Source organism: Nothobranchius furzeri, chromosome 12 (genome assembly GCF_043380555.1).
Source record: "Nothobranchius furzeri strain GRZ-AD chromosome 12, NfurGRZ-RIMD1, whole genome shotgun sequence".
In the NCBI taxonomy this organism is placed as follows: Eukaryota; Metazoa; Chordata; class Actinopteri; order Cyprinodontiformes; family Nothobranchiidae; genus Nothobranchius; species Nothobranchius furzeri.
Window position 1 is genome coordinate 55795160 of NC_091752.1, and position 18680 is coordinate 55813839.

The window sequence follows — 18680 nt, forward strand, 5'->3', positions numbered from 1 at the left end:
CAAATCAAACTGGTTTTATTGTGTTTATGTTTTCCAGCCATCCTGATTGCCCACCTGAAGCTTTCTCCCCGCGAGCTGCGTCAGATCCTGATGAGCATGGCCTCCGACAGACTGGAACCGTCTCACATCAGGCAGCTGCTGCTGTACGCACCTGATGCAGAGGAGGTGAAAAAGTACGAGGAGTACCGAGATGACCCCGGCAAGCTCAGTGAACCGGACCAGTTTGTGCTGCAGGTAGAGAGAGGGGCAGGTTCTGTGGGTTTGATTCATTATGTCTGCGATGCGAGGTCTGTTTTATTGTCTGGCAGATGTTATCGGTACCAGAGTACCAGACCCGTCTGCAGAGCCTCCTCTTCAAGTGTTCCCTGCAGGAGAAGACAGAGGAGCTGAAGGGAGCACACGACTGTCTCATTAAAGCCTCCATCGAGCTGAAAGCCAGCAGGAAGCTAGCTAAGATACTGGAGGTAATCTGCTGCTGCTGTTTGTTTTGGTTTCTGCACATTTGTGGTAGTCTGTCTAGTTCTTGTGTTTTTTTCTAGTTTGTGTTGGCGATGGGAAACTACCTGAACAACAGCCAACCTAAAACCAACAAAACAACGGGATTCAAAATCAACTTCCTGACAGAGGTCCTGGACGTTCAACTTAAACATTTATATATTTTAAAACAACACCTTGTTTTGGGCTTGTGAATAAAAAGCAGTCGATTTTTCTACTTCAGCTGAGCTCAACTAGAACGGTTGATGGGAAGTCCACGTTCCTCCATATTCTGGTCAAATCGTTGTGTCAGCATTTTCCAGACGTGTTGGATTTCTCCAAAGATCTAACCATGGTCCCTCTGGCAGCAAAAGGTGAGAAAAAATACATGAAATAGGATTTTTTTCCCCCATCACATTTTAGTAAATGTATCACTTTATTGTTGTTTTCATGTGTGCCACATCTTTTTCTAGGTTGTAACCTCCTTCTCCTGTGTCTCTGGTCTTAATTCTCTAGTGAACCAGAAGACCATCACATCGGATGTGAATGACATCCACACAACTATCCAGGAAATTCGCTCTGCTTGTCAAAAGATGCCCGTGACAGCCGAGGATCACTTTGCTGTCGTCATGAGTGTATCCTTAAAAACAAACGTGAAACAGTTACAGAGAGAAGACACTTTAGTCTCTTGACTTTTTGTGCTCAGAACTTCCTGGAAAACAGTCATCCAGCCCTCCAGTCGCTGGAGTCGCTCCAACAGAGAGCCATGGAAGAATTCAGCAAAACTGCCTCGTACTTTGGAGAGGACGACAAGGCCACGACCACCGAGACTTTCTTTGGTATCTTTGCTGAGTTCATCAACAAGTTTGAGGTAAACGCATGCATTTTTTCAATGATTAAAGGGATTTTGTGGCCATTTTAAAGTGTGTTTGTATGTAAAAAGTTTTAGTTTCCTTAATGGCCTCAGTTTAGAGAAATGTTTTATGTTCTTCAGGACAGAGAAGCTAAAAGCTGATCCGAACACAACCGAGACCAAAGATTGTTGCTCTCATAGCAACTAAATGTTGACTTTAACCCTCTGGAGGCAGGCGTTGCAGATTTGCAACGTTAAAACCTACCTACCTGGTTACTCCACGTACGTATTTCATGAGCATGTTTTAACTCAGAAGAACCCTGAAGGACTTAGTTGTTCGTCCTTTTATCAAAACTGATTTTGAGCCTGAGAGGGTTAAACTCTGGTTATTTATAAATGCAAAAATCAGGAGCAGCAGCAAAAGGCTGGCCTCAAAATCTAGACACACTGTAGGTGGCAGTAGGAAAAGTAGTCGGTCTAGCCTCAGCAGGTCTACCACTGCACTGAACAAATAAAAGATGTGGTGAAAACAACACATTAGCTTGTTTTGTTGCTGCAGAGAGCTCTCAGTGATCAACACGGCACGGAAAACCCAAAGAGTCCTAGGAGTCCACGTATGGCATCACCTCTGGCTTGGTAACACACACGCACACACGCACGCACACGCACACACACACACACACACACACACACACACACACACACACACACACACACACACACACACACACACACACACACAAATATGCATTTTAGGTGCAATACCTGACAAATAAGCTACATGTTGGTGTCGATTCTCAGTCATCCAGTTCACTTTACCCCGATTCAAGCACTTGGTATTCTTGAGGTTTTCCATGAACAGAGAAAAATGATGTTAAAGGTGTAAACTTTAGGTCTATTTCTGTGTTTTATGTCTCAGCTGTATGATTATAGTATCAAATCAATCAACAGAAATCAATTTATTTTATTTTCGGTCCATCCTTACAGATGGTTTAAGGTTTATTTCTCTATTCCTATTTAGTGCGGTACGATGGTTATGCATTAAAGTATTTGTGGAACTTAGAGACATAGATACATATTTAACGTTAAAACGGATAAACACCTTAACTAAAACATGTTTATGCACATTTTGTGGTTAAAGAATAAAACTACAGGAAGCTGTTTGTTACTTTTCCTGGACTCCCACCACGATGAATGTACCGTAGGTTGTTTAAGGCGTGTTGACATGAGCCAGTTATCTCCTCCTGTCCTGAAAACAGACCGTTTTAGTCACTAGAACAGTTTCCTTCTTTCTGTGTTTGCAGACTTTTCTGATTTGTGCTCTAGTCTGATATGTGTTTAACTCCAGCTCCAGCTATGAGCAGGCTGGACGTCCCAGTGAGCAGAACTGCATTTATCATGTGAATGGTAGATATGGCACTCATTAAAGTGTAACTGAGATATATTGTTGCATCTGTACAGAATGGGATAGTGTAAAGAACATATGAGAAATCTGTTTTTTCTTTCATTTTGTTGTATTAGAGCAGATTTTATTGTTTAGTTTGGGCTGAGCAGACAGCAATAACTCTAAAATGATCATGTAGCAGATTTAATAATACCACATCATGCTGTAGTCTCTCTGATACGTCTGTAAAACTATTATAATAAGCTGTGACTCTTGTAAGCTTTATTTTTAATGTAAAACTGATATGTTTGTTTAAATTACAGAATGTAACATTGAATCATCAAGTCTGCATTTTTTATTGTAACAAATTCTGACAAATATAAAGGGTTGCATTAAGTTGGTTTTTGCCTTTTTATTTATAATTATTTTAATAATCCTACAAAAATGCGTCTTTAGCACGTAGGCTGCAGCTCTTTTATCATGTGATTACGCACCTGCAACCAGTTTATCTGTTTTTCCCTGCAGATAAGTCAGTGCTGCATGTTCTTGTTCCTCACAGCATTCACACACACACACACACACACACACACACACACACACACACACACACACACACACACACACACACACACACACACACACACACACACACACACACACACACACACACACACACACACACACACACACACACACACACACACACACACACAAATTCCTGTCCAGTTGATTTAAATGAGCTTTGTGGAATTTGGATGAATTTTTAAACCTCATTCAGCATTTATTTAGACATTTACAGACAAAGTGAGAGGTTTCCTTTCAACACCGCCCTCCCTCCCTGTGAGGTGTCATAAATCTCTTACATTTTAACTAAACCTTCGGTAGACGTGGGGTGAATGTGGAGTTTGATCTCCCTGGTGTGAAGACCGGAGCACAAAGAGCTTCCTGGGATTGCCTTCAGGTAACATGGTGAGCTGTTTGGGAGAGACGAGTCGGCTCAGGGGGATTGCAACACGGTGACGAGTCACTGAAAGGTGTGTTTAATGTTAATGCATCACGTTAGTATATCAAGAGTCTATGCTAATTAAATTTCACTTGATCCGTGAGGAAACGTTTATTTGAGTCAGTTGTTTGTGGTTCAGATGAGGAGGATTTTACCTGAATTTGCATCTTGGTACCAGATAAGACGTCGTGTGTTGGTTTTCAGACGGCCGTAAAGGAGCAACGATGACCAGCCTGCCTCTGACTCAGACACCCTCCCCTGGGAGCAGCACCTTGGTCACCGTGGACATAGTGGTGCTGGTGATCTACTTCCTGTTGGTGCTGGCTGTGGGGTTCTGGGTAAGGGAGAGACCTTTGTGGGATCTGTAGCCTCTTCATCTACATGTGACATGTTGCAGAATGCCATTTCCCCTCATTGCTGCACAGACTAGAAGAATTCATTCTAAGATTTAAGTTATATTATAAATATAATATATTAAATACACAGTTATGAAGGGAGGATGTTTTAGGACAGCCGAGACCCAAAAGTCACTGGTTCAATTCCCTGGCCTGGCAGGGGTCACTGGCTGAGGTGCTCTTGAGCAGTAATGGTTGTGTGTTGATTACTAGTGTCTTCTTCACTGTCTGTAGAATATGTCAATGTGCTAAAATTCCTCTTATTTCAGGTTTTTCTCCTACAAACATCATTAAAATGAATTACTATTGCGACCATAACAACTTTATAACTATATTATTTTTAATAGTAACAACAATATAATAATTGCACATAATGTATCAGAACTTTGATCATCAGGACCTGGTTTCTGTGTTATATTTAGTTATTTTATTCACTCAAATAAAACAAGAAGAGGAAGTTTTACTGCTATAAAACAAGCTGATTGTTGTCAACTTGGTGAAATCAAAAACCCAACAGAAGCTGTAGCAGCCATAAAAAAAAATAAAAAAAAAATTTGTTAAATGTACTTGAAATTCAAGATGTTCTGTCCTCAGATATTCCAGGGATGAAGGTCCGGAATGTGATGATCAAACTGTTTTTTAGGTTCTAATCAGCAGAAAGCAGCAGAGCACTGAACCTTATTTAAAACAGGAATGCTAACAGACCTGGAAGGCTGACTGAAACACTATTGAACAATTTTGTAAATGACAATGAAACATTCCTGCTTCATTTGCAGCTTTGAGAGGTTTTCTAACATTTCCCACAATTTTTCCAGTCAATGTGGAGGACGAAGCGCAGCACTGTGGATGGATACTTCTTGGCTGGAAAGAGTATGACCTGGTGGCCAGTGAGTGACACAACCAGAAATACAGATTTTAAGACTTTAAAGGTGTGGGACACTAAAACAAACAACATTTTTAACGATTATTTCTGATTATAATCGGTCACTCTGAGTTTTTCATGCAGGCTGAGCATAAATAGTCTCCTACACCTATCTCCTGCATTAGCTTCTGACAGAAAATAGACGGTAAAAATCTAGGATTTGAAAAGCTTGACAGATCTGCATCACACTGTCACTTAACTCATTAACTGCCATTGACAACAAAGTCATCATTTTAAATCCAACCGTTCACTGCAGTTGCATATTTTTACTGTGTAGGCGTCGGAACGAGCCCCCGCACCGTGAGAACAAACATCCCAGCTCTAAAGCCAATCTTCATCCACATGCATCACACGTCACGTGATCAGGAAGCAGAAAATCCATGTGTTAAGAGATCGTTTTGGGCCGCTGCTATAAAAAAAGTGAGGCGCGAACCGGAAAAGCTTCTGCCGATCACAATTCGACAATGGATTATTAAAGATCGGATAACGCTCGAAACGCGCAGATTCTTCCTGATGTAGGAGGTGAGTCTCCGCTTTGTTTTGGTAGTGTTGGCGTTGACATCATCATAGAGCGCAACATTGTGTGTCTTAAAAAAACAGTAAAAACGCTGACATTATAGGGCTTTTCTGATCCGAAAACGGCAGGACTCAACTCAACTCAACTTTATTTGTAATTCGCGCCTTACAGGCAAAAAGATGCCACGAAGGCGCTCCACTGATCAAGTAAAAAACATAAAACATTAAGTCCAGAAAATAAAAACATTGTATCACAAGATACAGATAAAAATACAGTGAGTGTACAAATCGCTTTAAGTAAAACAATAAAAACTAGTTAGAAAGGTTAAAAGACATATCATAAAAGTAGGTTTTTAGCCTCGCCTTAAAAACCGCAACAGAGGTGGAGGCCCTTATGCTGAGAGGAAGCTCGTTCAAAGCTTAGGACCAGCCACAGCAAAGGCCCTATCACCATGTGTCTTTAGGCGCGATCTTGGGACCGAGAGGAGCATGAGGTTCTGCAAGCGGAGTGACCGTGCGGGGGTGTGCGGTTGAAGCAGTGGCACCAAGTAAGGAGGGGCCAAACCACTTAACATTTTAAAAACCAATAAGAGTATTTTAAAACGAATCCTTACATCAACGGGCAGCCAATGAAGCACAGCCAGGACAGGAGTAATGTGGTCATACTTGCGCCTGCCCTCTAAAAATCTGGCAGCAGCATTCTGCACCATTTGCAACCTGGCTATTGAGCCCTTGCTCACACCGAATAGAACAGAGTTGCAGTAGTCCAATCGCACCGTAATAAAAGCATGGACCACCGTCTCAAGATCATGACGTGACAAAAATGGTTTGATCTTTGCCAACTGACGAAGATGGAAAAAGGAGGAGGAGATCACTCCATTGATGTGGGTATCAAAACTAAGGGCGCTATCCAGTTTAACACCAAGATTAGTCACCGATGTAGTCAGCTGGCCATTAAATGACCTACAGTCAGTTAGGGAAGAGTCGCAATGTATGCTTGGAGCAAACAATATAGCCTCTGTTTTGTGATCATTTAGGCTCAGAAATTTTTCACTCATCCAGGTCTTGATCTCCCTCAAACAGTAAGAATAGAAATAGAGAGACCACCTGACGTGTTCAGAGGCAGGTACAGCTGACAATCGTCAGCATATAGGTGGAATTAAACTCCAAGCTCACGACAGATGTCACCTAAGGGCAGAATGTAAACAGAAAACAACAGAGGTCCCAATATCGAGCCTTGTGGTGCCCCCCAGAGTAGATCAGAGTACTCTGAGGAATAACTTCCTATCCTTACACACATTTTTCTATTTTCGTCCACCCCGACAGCCTCTCCTCCTACGTTTCCTCCTAGCAGAGTGCGTAAACGACGGTGTTTCCCAGCACGTCGACAGGTCATCCAGGTAGAGGACGACCTGTCATGAACTCACCCTACTTGACTCATGATGTAGATGGCTGTTATTGTTTTAGAGTCCAGAAAACAGCAGAAAACGTCTCGACTAGTGCATGCTAACATTAGCATTAGCCGCTTCACCACACGGCAGAAGGTCTTCCAGGCTTGTGTTATTTGTGGAGATAAAGCATCAACGTTGAAAGTCAGTGGTAGAGTCGCATTGCTGTTATCCAGTTCGGGCAAGGGCGTCAGTTTGTTTTCAGAATTGCTGGGGACAATAACCATACACTTGAGTGGGGTTTAAAAATTGCTGGGGACAATAAAGTAGGCTAGCACAGGGGGCGGCAACCCGCGGCTCTGGAGCCGCATGCGGCTCCTCCATCCATCTGATGCGCTCTCTGTGCTTGTAAAATAATGAATGGATATTTAAATAAAATGCTTTATATTTTACTGCATTAATTTTACATCTGTATGCCAATTCTAAATGTAAAGATTGTCTGCGTAAACCTGAACAGGTCCAACCCGGTCTGTGAGACCGGGTTGACGCGTCACGCTTGTGCGTAATCGTAGGCGCTTCTGAGCTGCTTTTTGACCTTCCCCACCTACAAAGTTTAATTACAACAATCAAACGTGACAGAGCCTGGATTTGTATTCTGAATAGTCTAAACATGTTTTAAAAAGAATCGCGTGACAAAAGTGGCACCTGCTCAGTAAAATCACCAACAGGGTGAATATTGAAGGCAGAGACGGGCTACAGCTTCTGGATCCACTTTATTTAATCGTTTTATTGATTATCTTTTTATGAAAGATAACTTTGACGTACACGAGCGACCAGGCGCGTTGCAAGCTTTTCAAAAGTGTGGGGGATGTTGTCTGTGCCTAAAATAATTTCATGTTCATCTTGTTATTTTAATTTCCATAATAGCGGAGCAGGTGCGAATTTTAGACGCGTCACGCACGTCTCCGTTTTAAACATGTTTAAACTGTTCAGAATACAAATCCAGGCTCTGTCTCGTTAGATTGGTGCGACTAAAGTTTGTACTGAATGAAACTTTACATTAAACCATGTTGAAAAGAAAATGATCAGATTAAATCATTTCCCCTCATTTACAGTCATGGAGTACAGTGCAGTGCGCGTGGCTCTGGGGTTAATCAAGTTTAGTTGTTTCTCTTTGCAACAATCTTCACAAGAAGGCAAAAGAGTTAAACGACAGGTTACAGATATTTCCATTTGACTGTTTATTTTGACGGATAAACTCAAGGATGTTGGTTGATTTCCTCCCACTGAAGCGGTCTGGAAACCCGGTCTCTTTGAGGGATGTGTCACTTGGAAAATGTTATTTTTATGAAATTATGAAAGTTTGGCTGAATTGCGCTTGTTCCCGTCTCCAATATGGAGACGCATGATGCATCCAGTCGCCTCTTCAGCTCATAAAACACCTGTAGAGACATTTGATCACACACAAAGTTTATGTGGAGCAGAAGCGGTCGGGCTACGGCAGGTGAAATGTTCCTAGCCTACATGAAGTGAAACTGTTTAATTGTAACTAATGTGTTACTGGACACGCTGGTCTGATTGGTTAGACCAGTGTTGGAAGTGGAAAACACACACACACACACACACACACACACACACACACGCACGCACGCACGCACGCACGCACACACACACACACACACACACACACACCAATTTAAATAATGCTGATAGCATGGACTAGAAGATAGGTGATGGTTTATGTATTTAAATGATAATCAGACTGATGTAAAATGTAATCTCCATCCACATCCAGACAATTATCCTCTATTCTTTCTCTAGTTGCTCTGCTCTTGTCTGGGATGACAGCTGACGGTGCGCCTAGTGGCTGTGATGCACATTTTACGCATTTGGAGAGGTGGGCCGGATGCTTTGCGTTCACTGGAAGATGGTCGTCTTAACGCACGGGTGTAGACTACATATTAATGACAAATGAATGAAAATTAAATTGGGAGTTTTTACTTCATATTTTATAAACAAAAATGACGGGGGAACACATTTATGACATCTTTTTAAACAAAATTTTCTAGCGCGACCTGCCTGCTTCACTAAGTCACTGCTTATTAAGGTCCGTCCAAAATTACCGTGGCCCAAACCTCTGCAAATTATTGTTCTTCACGTTATCAAACTCAGACTTTGTACAGCTAATGTCAAGATGAAAAATGATGAATTCAGTCGAGCTCTTCCGTCCCTCCATCTCCTGCTCTCCTTGAACCCGACATCGGCTGTCAGAAGCGGGAGGTGAAGAAGGAGATGAGGCAAACAGAGTGAGTGCGACCTAAAGAAACCAGACTGGTGTGGAGGTGAGCAAAACAGCTGGAAAAGTGTGGGTGTTGAATCCCCCACGGGTGCGACGCCCATGCGAGCGACCGGTACTGGCTGCTGTCACCTGTTGTGAGCAGCTCTCTGCTGTCTGAGGGTAGGCCCCGCCCACAACGCTGCGCTGCTGTGGCTCCCAGTGTTTTCTTTACTGTGGGAAACGGGTAATAATGGCTCTTTGATGGGAACAGGTTGCCGACCCCAGTATAAGATCTGAGCTGGTAAAACAAAAATCCTCATCAGCAGGCTTGTTTGAAAGTGGGGGGGGGGGGGGGGACACTGCTGCCAATTACAAATTTTGCCGGGGACATGTCCCCGGCGTCCCCGGTTAAAATGACGCCTATGAGTTTGGGGCGAGATGTCCAAATATCAGGAAATAAGGCTCAAAATTCTGTCATCTGATGCTCAGCTGTGATGTGGGTCATTACTAGTTCTAGGAAATGGTGCAGCGATTAATTTTTCCCCCTGAATACAACTTACAAGGCATTCATTCGTACTAGAGACCACTGAAAATGTATTGATTAAACAAGTTTCCCACACCTTTAAACACTACAAAAACTGGTTTTAAAGAAAAAGCCTATTTTAGATATTTTATCTTATTTTTGGTCTCTAGAAAAAATAGCTTTAATTAAAATGAGGTAAATTTTCTTAAACATGATCCAAAGTTTCTTGTATTGAGAAAAAATAAATCTGCCAGTGGGGTGAGCAAAAGTTGCTTAGCTTGAATTCTTGAAACCAGCAAATGAATCAAAATTTATTTTCTTTTGTAAGTAAAATCATTCCAGGGCTGTAAACTAATTCAGTCACTGTCAGAAAGCTCCTGTAACGTTAGTTTCCACTTCTGTGACCCGTTTCCAGGTGGGAGCGTCTCTGTTTGCCAGTAACATCGGCAGTGGACACTTCATCGGACTGGCAGGTTCTGGGGCTGCAGCAGGAATCGGAGCAATTGCATATGAATGGAATGTAAGAGAACTGCTCAAACACACCTATTTAAATACAAATGTGTCAAAAAAATCATTGATTTTAAAACAAAACATTGCTGTTGTTCAACTCCAGGGAATGTTCATGGTCCTGCTCCTCGGATGGCTCTTCTTGCCCATTTATATTTCCTCAGGGGTGAGTTATTCACTTCCATACATTCATGTGTTCACCTGTTGCTTATTTAACACCACATATGCTTTTTGCTGCAGGTGACGACCATGCCAGAATACCTGCAGCGGCGCTTCGGTGGAAGAAGAACTCAGTTGTTCATAGCCGTCTTGTCCTTGTTTATTTACATCTTTACCAAGATATCGGTATGATGCAGAAGCGCTTTAGTGGTTGTTTTCCTGCATGTTTTAGTCCAGACACGTGTATGTTAGCTGTGTTTAGACTAAATGAGCCCTTTTCTGCATGTGTGGTGCAGGTTGACATGTACGCAGGTGCAGTTTTCATTCAGCTTGCATTAAAGTGGAACATCTACCTGGCTTTGGTGCTGCTGCTGTCTGTCACTGCTCTCTACACCGTAGCAGGTAACATGGAATCTGATGCCTGTGTGAGTCCTGCTCCTACACTTTTACAGCTAAAGTACACGCTCATGCAGATGACACCACTTCAACTCTGAGCAACTCCAGGTGTCCTTGTGGCTTGTAGAGTTGGTGCTAAATGTGAATAAAATCAAATCTGTTGTTTTTCTAGAAACCACTCAGAGCTCAGATGTTGGCAGCATTTTCCCAAGAGAGAAGTTATCCAAAAAAATAAATGAATAAACATCCTCTTGGAGTGTTTTGGTGGATGATTGTCTTTCTGTTAGTAAAAAACTTTAGTTCCGTTAAATCAGCAAAGAACTTCAGGCACATACATGAATGCTCCTTCCTCTGAAAGATGTCTTTAGGGCTGTTTTTGTCCCAGTTTGTATCTAATTAGCGAATCTGAAGGGACTTCCTGGTTGAATAAAACATATAAAGGAGCATTCCTGGCATGCCGTGTGTTCCAGGTGGTCTGGCTGCTGTCATCTACACCGATGCCGCTCAAACTGCCATCATGCTGGCAGGAGCTCTTACTCTCATGGGCTTCAGTAAGTCACCACATGAACACACCCCTCTCCCACTTCCTCTGCCGTGAAGATCATCTGACATTTTTATCTTCCCTTGCAGGTTTTGCTGAAGTCGGTGGCTGGAACGCTCTGATGCAGGGATACGCCAACGCCATTCCTTCAGTCCGTGTTCCTAACACCACCTGCGGCATCCCTCGCGATGATGCCTTCCACATATTCAGAGACCCGGTGAACTCTGACCTGCCTTGGCCAGGTGCTATCATCGGCATGTCAATCCCCTCAATGTGGTACTGGTGCTCTGATCAGGTGGGAACGCCTCACATGGTATCTTTTTTCACCATAACTCCACTTTAGCAAAATATATATATAAAAGAAAGAAAACTGTACAGATTATCAGAAAATAGAATGGTTTACAACTTTTTTTTTAGTTAATGTTCATTAATTCCTGTGTTTAGATCATCGACATATAAATATTGGACAATGGGTTTCCATAGATCCAATAATAAGTTTTTGTGCTAAAATGAGAGGTGGCCACCACCGCCATTTTGACCGTGTCACAGGTCCCGTCAAGCCCAGACAATTCCACTAAAGGGAAGAGAGGTGGAGCTGAGGGTGGGGTTGTAAGGCTGGGATCAACTTGACGACACCCGGTCGAACTAGCTACAAGCTAACCTGAAGCTAACCCAAAGCTAATGCGGAGGTGGGAGCTAAGCTAACGGAGGTAGCAACCTAGCTACAACCGGAGTTAACTGTGCACTACACCAGAGCTTCTGAGTCAGAGATACGCCGGGCTGACCGCTGGGTAAAACCGGGTGGAACACAGAGGTCTCAGAGACCTCCACAAGCTGGCAGCCGCACAGCAGACAAGCACCGCTGCAATCTGAGATGCGCAGAGCTGCCGCTAGGGAGAACCCGGTGGAAAGGTTTCCATCCCAGAGCTCCACAAGCCAACAGCCCGCGCAGCAGTCAGAAGCCGCAATCAGACAGAGATGCGCCGAGCTGCGGGGAGGGGAGAAACGGGTGGAAAACAGAGGTCTTCCGAGAGCTCCACAAGCCGATAGTCGGAACCCAGCTCCACCAACATGTTATATTTCAACCCATTTTCTAAAGTGCAGCATTATGTTAAATGCACTGGGGTCTACCCTATTACATTTAAGTTTCATGGTTAAACAGTACATGTTAAAATCTAAGCTCAGCTCGGCAGTGACCTAAAATACATAAATATAATTTTACTTACCGAAAAAAATGAAGTGGAGACTCCTTGGACGCTCTGTTAGTGCAATTAATGCCACAGCAAGTCATTTTGTCCAACAATTGCACTAAAAATATCCAAAAAAGAATACACAAACACAGAGACCCCAAATCCCGGAGCAGTTTCCAAGCCAGACCGAGGCTCTACTGAGGCCTTTCCACGGAGCTAGCTCTGTGGTCACGTGGGTCTTATGCTCATTAATTATACAGAATTTTAGGCTTTTAATACACTTAAACAGAAGAGTGAGAAAAAATTCACCCCCCTCAGAGTTGTCATGAGTGTAAACTAGATAATTTAAACAAAAAACATGTTTTGGTACCAGGCTGTAAACATGTTTATTTCTGCTGTGAAATTGGTATTTTTAACATGGGAGTCAATGAGGATTTGCTCGCTTCTGACACCAGCCCCCAGCGGATGAGGGTGGAACTGCAATTTTTGTCACTTCCGGGTTGGAGTCAATTTTTGAGCCGCATTGTGGGGACTTGGTTTATATCCACTAAAGAGTTCTGATAATCATCTTCTGCTCATTGTCGGAAAAAAACACGATATAAGAAATGCGTTCGAATCAGAGATCTTCAGTTAGTCTAAAATATTGAGAAAAAACAAATTAGAATATTTAAAAGTACAGTTTTCTGAAGAAGATTGGAAGGGATTCATTTGTTTATTTATCTTGAATCTAAAGAAATTTCAGTGTTCAGGACCATCTTGTGTTCTTCAGATGCTCTGAATGAAAAACTGCTGTTCATAAATCACTGACAAGTTGAGAGTGGCCTCTTCAAACAGATTTCTTTGGGTTTAGAGGCATCTGCATAAATTTTGACAAGGTGGCGACGTGAACTGCAGTTCCCATTAATTATAAATGCATCTACTGGCTTTTTAAATTATGTTTTGATTAAAGAAAGTTAACATGAATGTGTCAAGAGAGGATGGGGGCCTTCCCCTGGGGGGCCAGTGGGGTGGCCCCCATTTTCCCAGCCCTCAGTGATGGCCACCCCTGGCCATCCCTTGGGGGCACTACTGGTAAAATGTGTTTAGATTAATCCATATTCAAACAGGTGTAGTGTGCTCAATCTAAAGACAAAACTGACTATCAACATGTAATCAGTAAGAAAAATAAACGTCCAAAAGCCACACTCTGATTCTAGGAGGTCGTATCAGTAGCCTTTGGTAATTGTATTTATAATTCTGAATAATGGTGAAAAAATTCCTACGAAACAGAAATATTTTAAGTTCTTTTAGTCAGATAATGAATACAATTATTGAAAAAATAAGAATCAGGGTCTTTAAATTGTTTCCTGTTGTTGCCACTTTTTTTTCTATGATGGAAGTGAAGAATAAAATATGACTGTAAACTCAGCTTGGGTAATAGAAGCACACCCAGCAGTTTGCTTATGTTTATACAGTAAAAACAGCTTTTATTTACTTAAACGTATTTATTAAAGCTCATCTGTAAAAACATCCATGGTGAAAACTTGGCATATTTTCCTCTTTGGAAATTTTCCATTTCCGATTCTGTCTGCCAGTTTAAAACAAGACCGGTCGGCGGCTTTACTGATCATTTACTGCCTTATCAGTCAGGCGGTAACAGGAGGTTATAAAATGACCGCATCTGTCCTGACTGACTCCCACTAAATAAACTCTCTGAATGAATATCTGAGTTGGTCATTGACAAGAACCTGAGCCGTGCTTTGGATCCTCTGCAGGTGATTGTGCAGCGCTCTCTGGCTGCAAAGACTCTGACCCATGCCAAGGGCGGCTCCCTGCTGGCCGCGTACCTGAAGGTTCTGCCTTTCTTTGCCATCATGCTGCCTGGTATGATCAGCAGGATTCTCTACACAGGTGCCGACTGCTTTCAGAAAACACAAGAGCACATTGTCTGGTCTTTAATACATCTGTGATCAGGTGATCTTTTCACTGTGGGGTGTAGATGAGGTGGCGTGTGCAGACCCTGATCTGTGCAAACAGATTTGTGGAAACGCCGTTGGCTGTTCAGATATCGCCTATGCCAAGCTGGTGATGGAGCTGCTACCTGCAGGTAAAATAAACAAAAACACTCTTCTGTTGCCTCCTTTCTGCAATTTTCTCCAAACTTTGTTCCAAAAGTCTCGTCGCTCCTCCCAGGACTGAGGGGTCTGATGATGGCCGTGATGATCGCCGCTCTCATGTCGTCTCTGACCTCCATCTTCAACAGCTCCAGCACCATTTTTACCATGGACTTATGGAAGAGTTTCAGATCTCACGCATCTGAATGGGAGCTCATGATTGTAGGCAGGTTTGTGAAACATGTGGTGCTCTGCAGCATCTACTCCAGTCCTGGTCCTCTAGTCCTGGTCCTCTAGTCTCAGTCCCCTACTCCTGGTCCTCTAGTCCTGGTCCTCTAGTCCTGGTCCTCTAGTCTCAGTCCCCTACTCCTGGTCCTCTAGTCCCGGTCCTTTAGTCCTAATCCTCTAGTCCTGGTCCTCCAGTCCTAGTCTTCTAGTCCTGGTCCTTTAGTCCTAGTCCTGGTCAATCAATCAATCAAATTTATTTCTAAAGCGCTTTTCAAACAAAGTGTGATTCAAAGTGCTTTACAAAATGACCCCAGATTCCCATAACAGGTTAAAAACATTAACAAACATATGCAAGCACACACACACACACACACACACACACACACACACACACAGACTCACACACACAAGTAAAAATTATATTAGGCTGAGTCCAGATGAGCCAAGTATGGTAACGCAAGGAAATGCCTAGTCCTGGTCCTCCTGTACTGGTCCCCCAGTCCTATCCTCTAGTCCTGGTCCTTTAGTCCTAATCCTCTAGTCCTGGTCCTCCAGTCCTAGTCCTCTAGTCCTGGTCCTTTAGTCCTAGTCCTGGTCCTCTAGTACTGGTCCCCCAGTCCTATCCTCTAGTACTGGTCCCCCAGTCCTCCTCCTCTACTCCTGGTCCTCCAGTCCTAGTCCTCTAGTCCTGGTCCCCTAGTCCTGGCCCTCTAATCCTGGTCATCCAGTCCTGATCCTCTAGTCCTAGTCCTTCTAGTCCTGGTCCCCTAGTCCTGGCCCTCTAATCCTGGTCATCCAGTCCAGGTCCTCAAGTCCTAGTCCTCCAATCCTGGTCCTCTAGTCCTAGTCCTCTAGTCCTGGTCTTCTAGTCCTGGTCCTCCAGTCCTAGTCCTCTAGTCCTGGTCCTCCAGGTCCACTAGCATCTGTTTAGGATAGTGGACATTTGTTTTGGGGGGATTTTACGTGTACCTTGAGGTAAACGTTTGTAAGACAACTATTTTTTCCTACTTGGACTGCTTCTTTATAAATAGTTTTAAACCTGAACAACTCCGTAAAAAGTCAAGAAGTAGACAGATACTGGAGGATAAAAAGGCTGAAGACCTTCAGAAAGCTAGGAAAACTAATGATTAGGACTAAGATTACAAGAGTCTGACAGTATAAAACTTTTTGCAGTGCCGTTTATCATAATGATGCACTCTGGATGGTACGAGCCGCATCTAGAATTACAAATCTGGTCAGACTCACCCACACAGGGCCTTCTTTCTCTTTTCTACATGTTCTTCTGCGAACTGTCACAGACACCTGACTTGAGATCTGACAGAGTTTTTACAACAGTCCTGTTAAGCTTTAATGAGTTTATTCAAATAAAAGCGTTAACATGGGTGTGCACGCTGCAGGGTGTTTGTGCTGGTGCTGGTGTTGGTCTCTGTGCTGTGGATTCCTGTTGTCCAGGCCAGTCAGGGCGGACAGCTCTTCATCTACATCCAGTCCATCAGCACCTACCTGCAGCCGCCCGTTAGCATCATCTTCCTCATGGGCTGCTTCTGGAGAAGGACTAATGAGAAGGTACAGAAACACAAACCTTTTACTTCTGGATTAGGCGTGATGCGCTTGCAGCTGGATTATCTTCCATGCAGGGTGCATTCTGGGGCTTGACTGTTGGCCTCACAGTTGGCTGCATACGCATGCTGCTGGACTTCATCTACCCTGCACCTCCTTGCTATGAGGAGGACAACAGGCCTGTTGTGCTGAAATACGTCCATTACCTGTACTTCTCCGTCCTGCTGTCCTTCATCACCCTGGCTGTGGTGGTTGGAGTGAGCCTGGCTACTGAGGAACCAACTCCAGAGCAGGTGAACCTACGAGCTGTGGTCTTTCATCCCCACTAGGTGTCACTAATGTGTTAAAATGAGTGTAAAGGGTGTTAGCAGCACCTCTGTGTGTTCATGCTGTGTGTGCTTCAACAGATAAGTCGTCTCACATGGTTTACGAGGTTTGACCCTGTGAAGCCTAAAGAGCAGGTGTTTCCAGTGGAGCAGAGCATCGAGGCGAGACAGCCCGAGAGCAGCAGCATGAAGGGAGGTGGGGCATCTTATTTGGACAGAGACAATGTTTTTCAGTTCTAAGTTCAGTACATTACGACACATTTCAAGACGGACAGATGCATTTTAGGTGCAGACTAGCAGCTTTAATTCAGCGGGGAACCAAAGTCATTTTTGCAAACAGCCTCCTTTGTTCAGGGGCTCAACAGTAATTGGACAAATTAATGTAACCGCAAATAAAATGTTCAATTCTAACGCTTAACTGAAAACTTGCTGCAGGCTGACTGAACCCATGTGTATGACCAGATGCTAGGGTTCATGCTCGGCTTTTACAGCAGCAGAATTCAGTAGCTGTTTGTTTCAGGTTATTTCTGCCCTTGTTGAGTTACTAGTGTATTATGTGCTCAGTGGGATTGAGATCAGGTTTGGCCAATCAAGATTACTCTTCTTCTTTGGTTTAATAAAACCCTGGGTTGCTTTTGCCGTTTCTTTTGGTTTATTTTACATCTGTATGATGAAACACCAACCAATAGCTTTGGCAGCGCTTGAGCATCACTTCAACATTCTTTCCATCCTGTGTCACATGGTCTAGACCCAAACCCAGGGCCTAATGCAGCCATGCACGCCCAAACCATCGCACTGCCCCCACCATGTTTTACTCATGGTGTGGTGTTCTCAGGACCACCAGGTGTCTCTCCCTCTTCATATTATTGTCTTTCCATTATTATGACACAGGCTAATCTCTGTGTCACTTGTCCAAAGAATGCTGATCCAGAACTCTGCTGCTGTTTTATGGCAAAGTTCAATTCTACAGGTGTGTGAGTGGCATGCATCTTCTCTTGATGGTTGGTGTGGATATTGATATGCCCGTTACAAAAGAAGCCACTCATCGATCATCCAACACTGTTATCTTCAGTAGACATTTAGGCCTTTTTGCATCACTGAGTTCGCCAGTGCTTTTGTTGATGCACCAAACTGTGGGTTTAGCCATTTCCAATGTAGGAGTTTCTCAGATTGTTTTGTTTTTGCAGCCCAAGGACAGTATGGTTCACCTGCATAGGGTGGGTCTACATGTCAGATGTCAACACATGGATCTCCCAAATTTAAAAGGAAATACCAGAAATATTTCTCCAGGCCTCCTTCGGTGTCTGCTGTCCGCTTGTGTCCCTGCCAGAACCATGAGGTCCAGCTACAGCTTTTATGTGACCTGTTCAAATCCTTTTGGCCCCATTCCAAAACAACCCCTAAATGCGTCATTCAGTCTGACTCTGCACTTCTAGCCCATTGTTTACATGTAATTTTAATTTAATACAGTAAACAGATGAATGTAGTCAAACTTTTATCAGTGTCCAAATATTTATGGACCTAACTGATCTCATTCTGCAGGCTCGTCCATTTCTAGTGTCCAAACTCAGTCCAGGTTTCTGTCTGTCCTCTACTGGCTGTGTGGGATGGAGAGACAGAGGGAAGAACAGCGACACGACAGTCCATCTCCACCTGAGCTGAATGTCTGTAGTCTGGATGAAAAGCCACGGTTACGACATCTCGTAAACGCTAACCTCATCATTTGCCTCTCAGTAACGGTCTTCATTATCGGATACTGGGCTTGAGAAGCATCATTCTCTGTGTGTGTGTGTTTAAATATTTAATACATTTATAAAATGACACTATCCTGCTAGAAAACACTGACTTTTTATAGTAAATGTAGAAAAAATATTGATGTTTTAGATGTTTACTCCTGTTTGAATAAACTTAAGTTTTTTTTAATCCATAAAAACAGATTTTATT

At 43.2% G+C, this 18680-nt stretch overlaps 2 protein-coding genes across 7 annotated transcripts in view; both read left to right on the forward strand.

The window, feature by feature from the left end:
• Positions 1-3074, forward strand: part of grid2ipa (glutamate receptor, ionotropic, delta 2 (Grid2) interacting protein, a) — a 63876-nt gene extending 60802 nt beyond the window's left edge. For all 5 annotated transcript variants that reach the window (XM_015945677.3, XM_054750537.2, XM_015945678.3 and 2 more), the window contains 7 exons: positions 38-234; positions 309-464; positions 540-626; positions 719-848; positions 991-1109; positions 1181-1345; positions 1887-3074. In XM_015945677.3, coding sequence (XP_015801163.3) covers positions 38-234; positions 309-464; positions 540-626; positions 719-848; positions 991-1109; positions 1181-1345; positions 1887-1967 — 935 coding nt within the window. In that variant the 3' untranslated portion in view covers positions 1968-3074. The remainder of the gene's footprint in view (positions 1-37; positions 235-308; positions 465-539; positions 627-718; positions 849-990; positions 1110-1180; positions 1346-1886) is intronic.
• Positions 3075-3287: 213 nt separating this feature from the next.
• Positions 3288-18663, forward strand: slc5a11 (solute carrier family 5 member 11). Of its 2 annotated transcripts, XM_015945675.3 has the most exons (16): positions 3292-3745; positions 3919-4052; positions 4925-4996; positions 10152-10256; positions 10350-10409; positions 10484-10588; positions 10699-10804; positions 11269-11349; positions 11429-11634; positions 14284-14419; positions 14508-14615; positions 14702-14852; positions 16248-16416; positions 16488-16703; positions 16818-16932; positions 18279-18663. In XM_015945675.3, the coding sequence occupies exons 2-16, from the start codon at positions 3939-3941 to the stop codon at positions 18500-18502; spliced, it is 1968 nt and encodes a 655-aa protein (XP_015801161.3). In that variant the 5' UTR covers positions 3292-3745; positions 3919-3938; the 3' UTR covers positions 18503-18663. The 2 variants fall into 2 exon arrangements, with proteins under 2 accessions (XP_015801160.3, XP_015801161.3); XM_015945674.3 differs by having other exon boundaries at positions 3288-3745; positions 10152-10409.
• Positions 18664-18680: the final 17 nt, after the last annotated feature.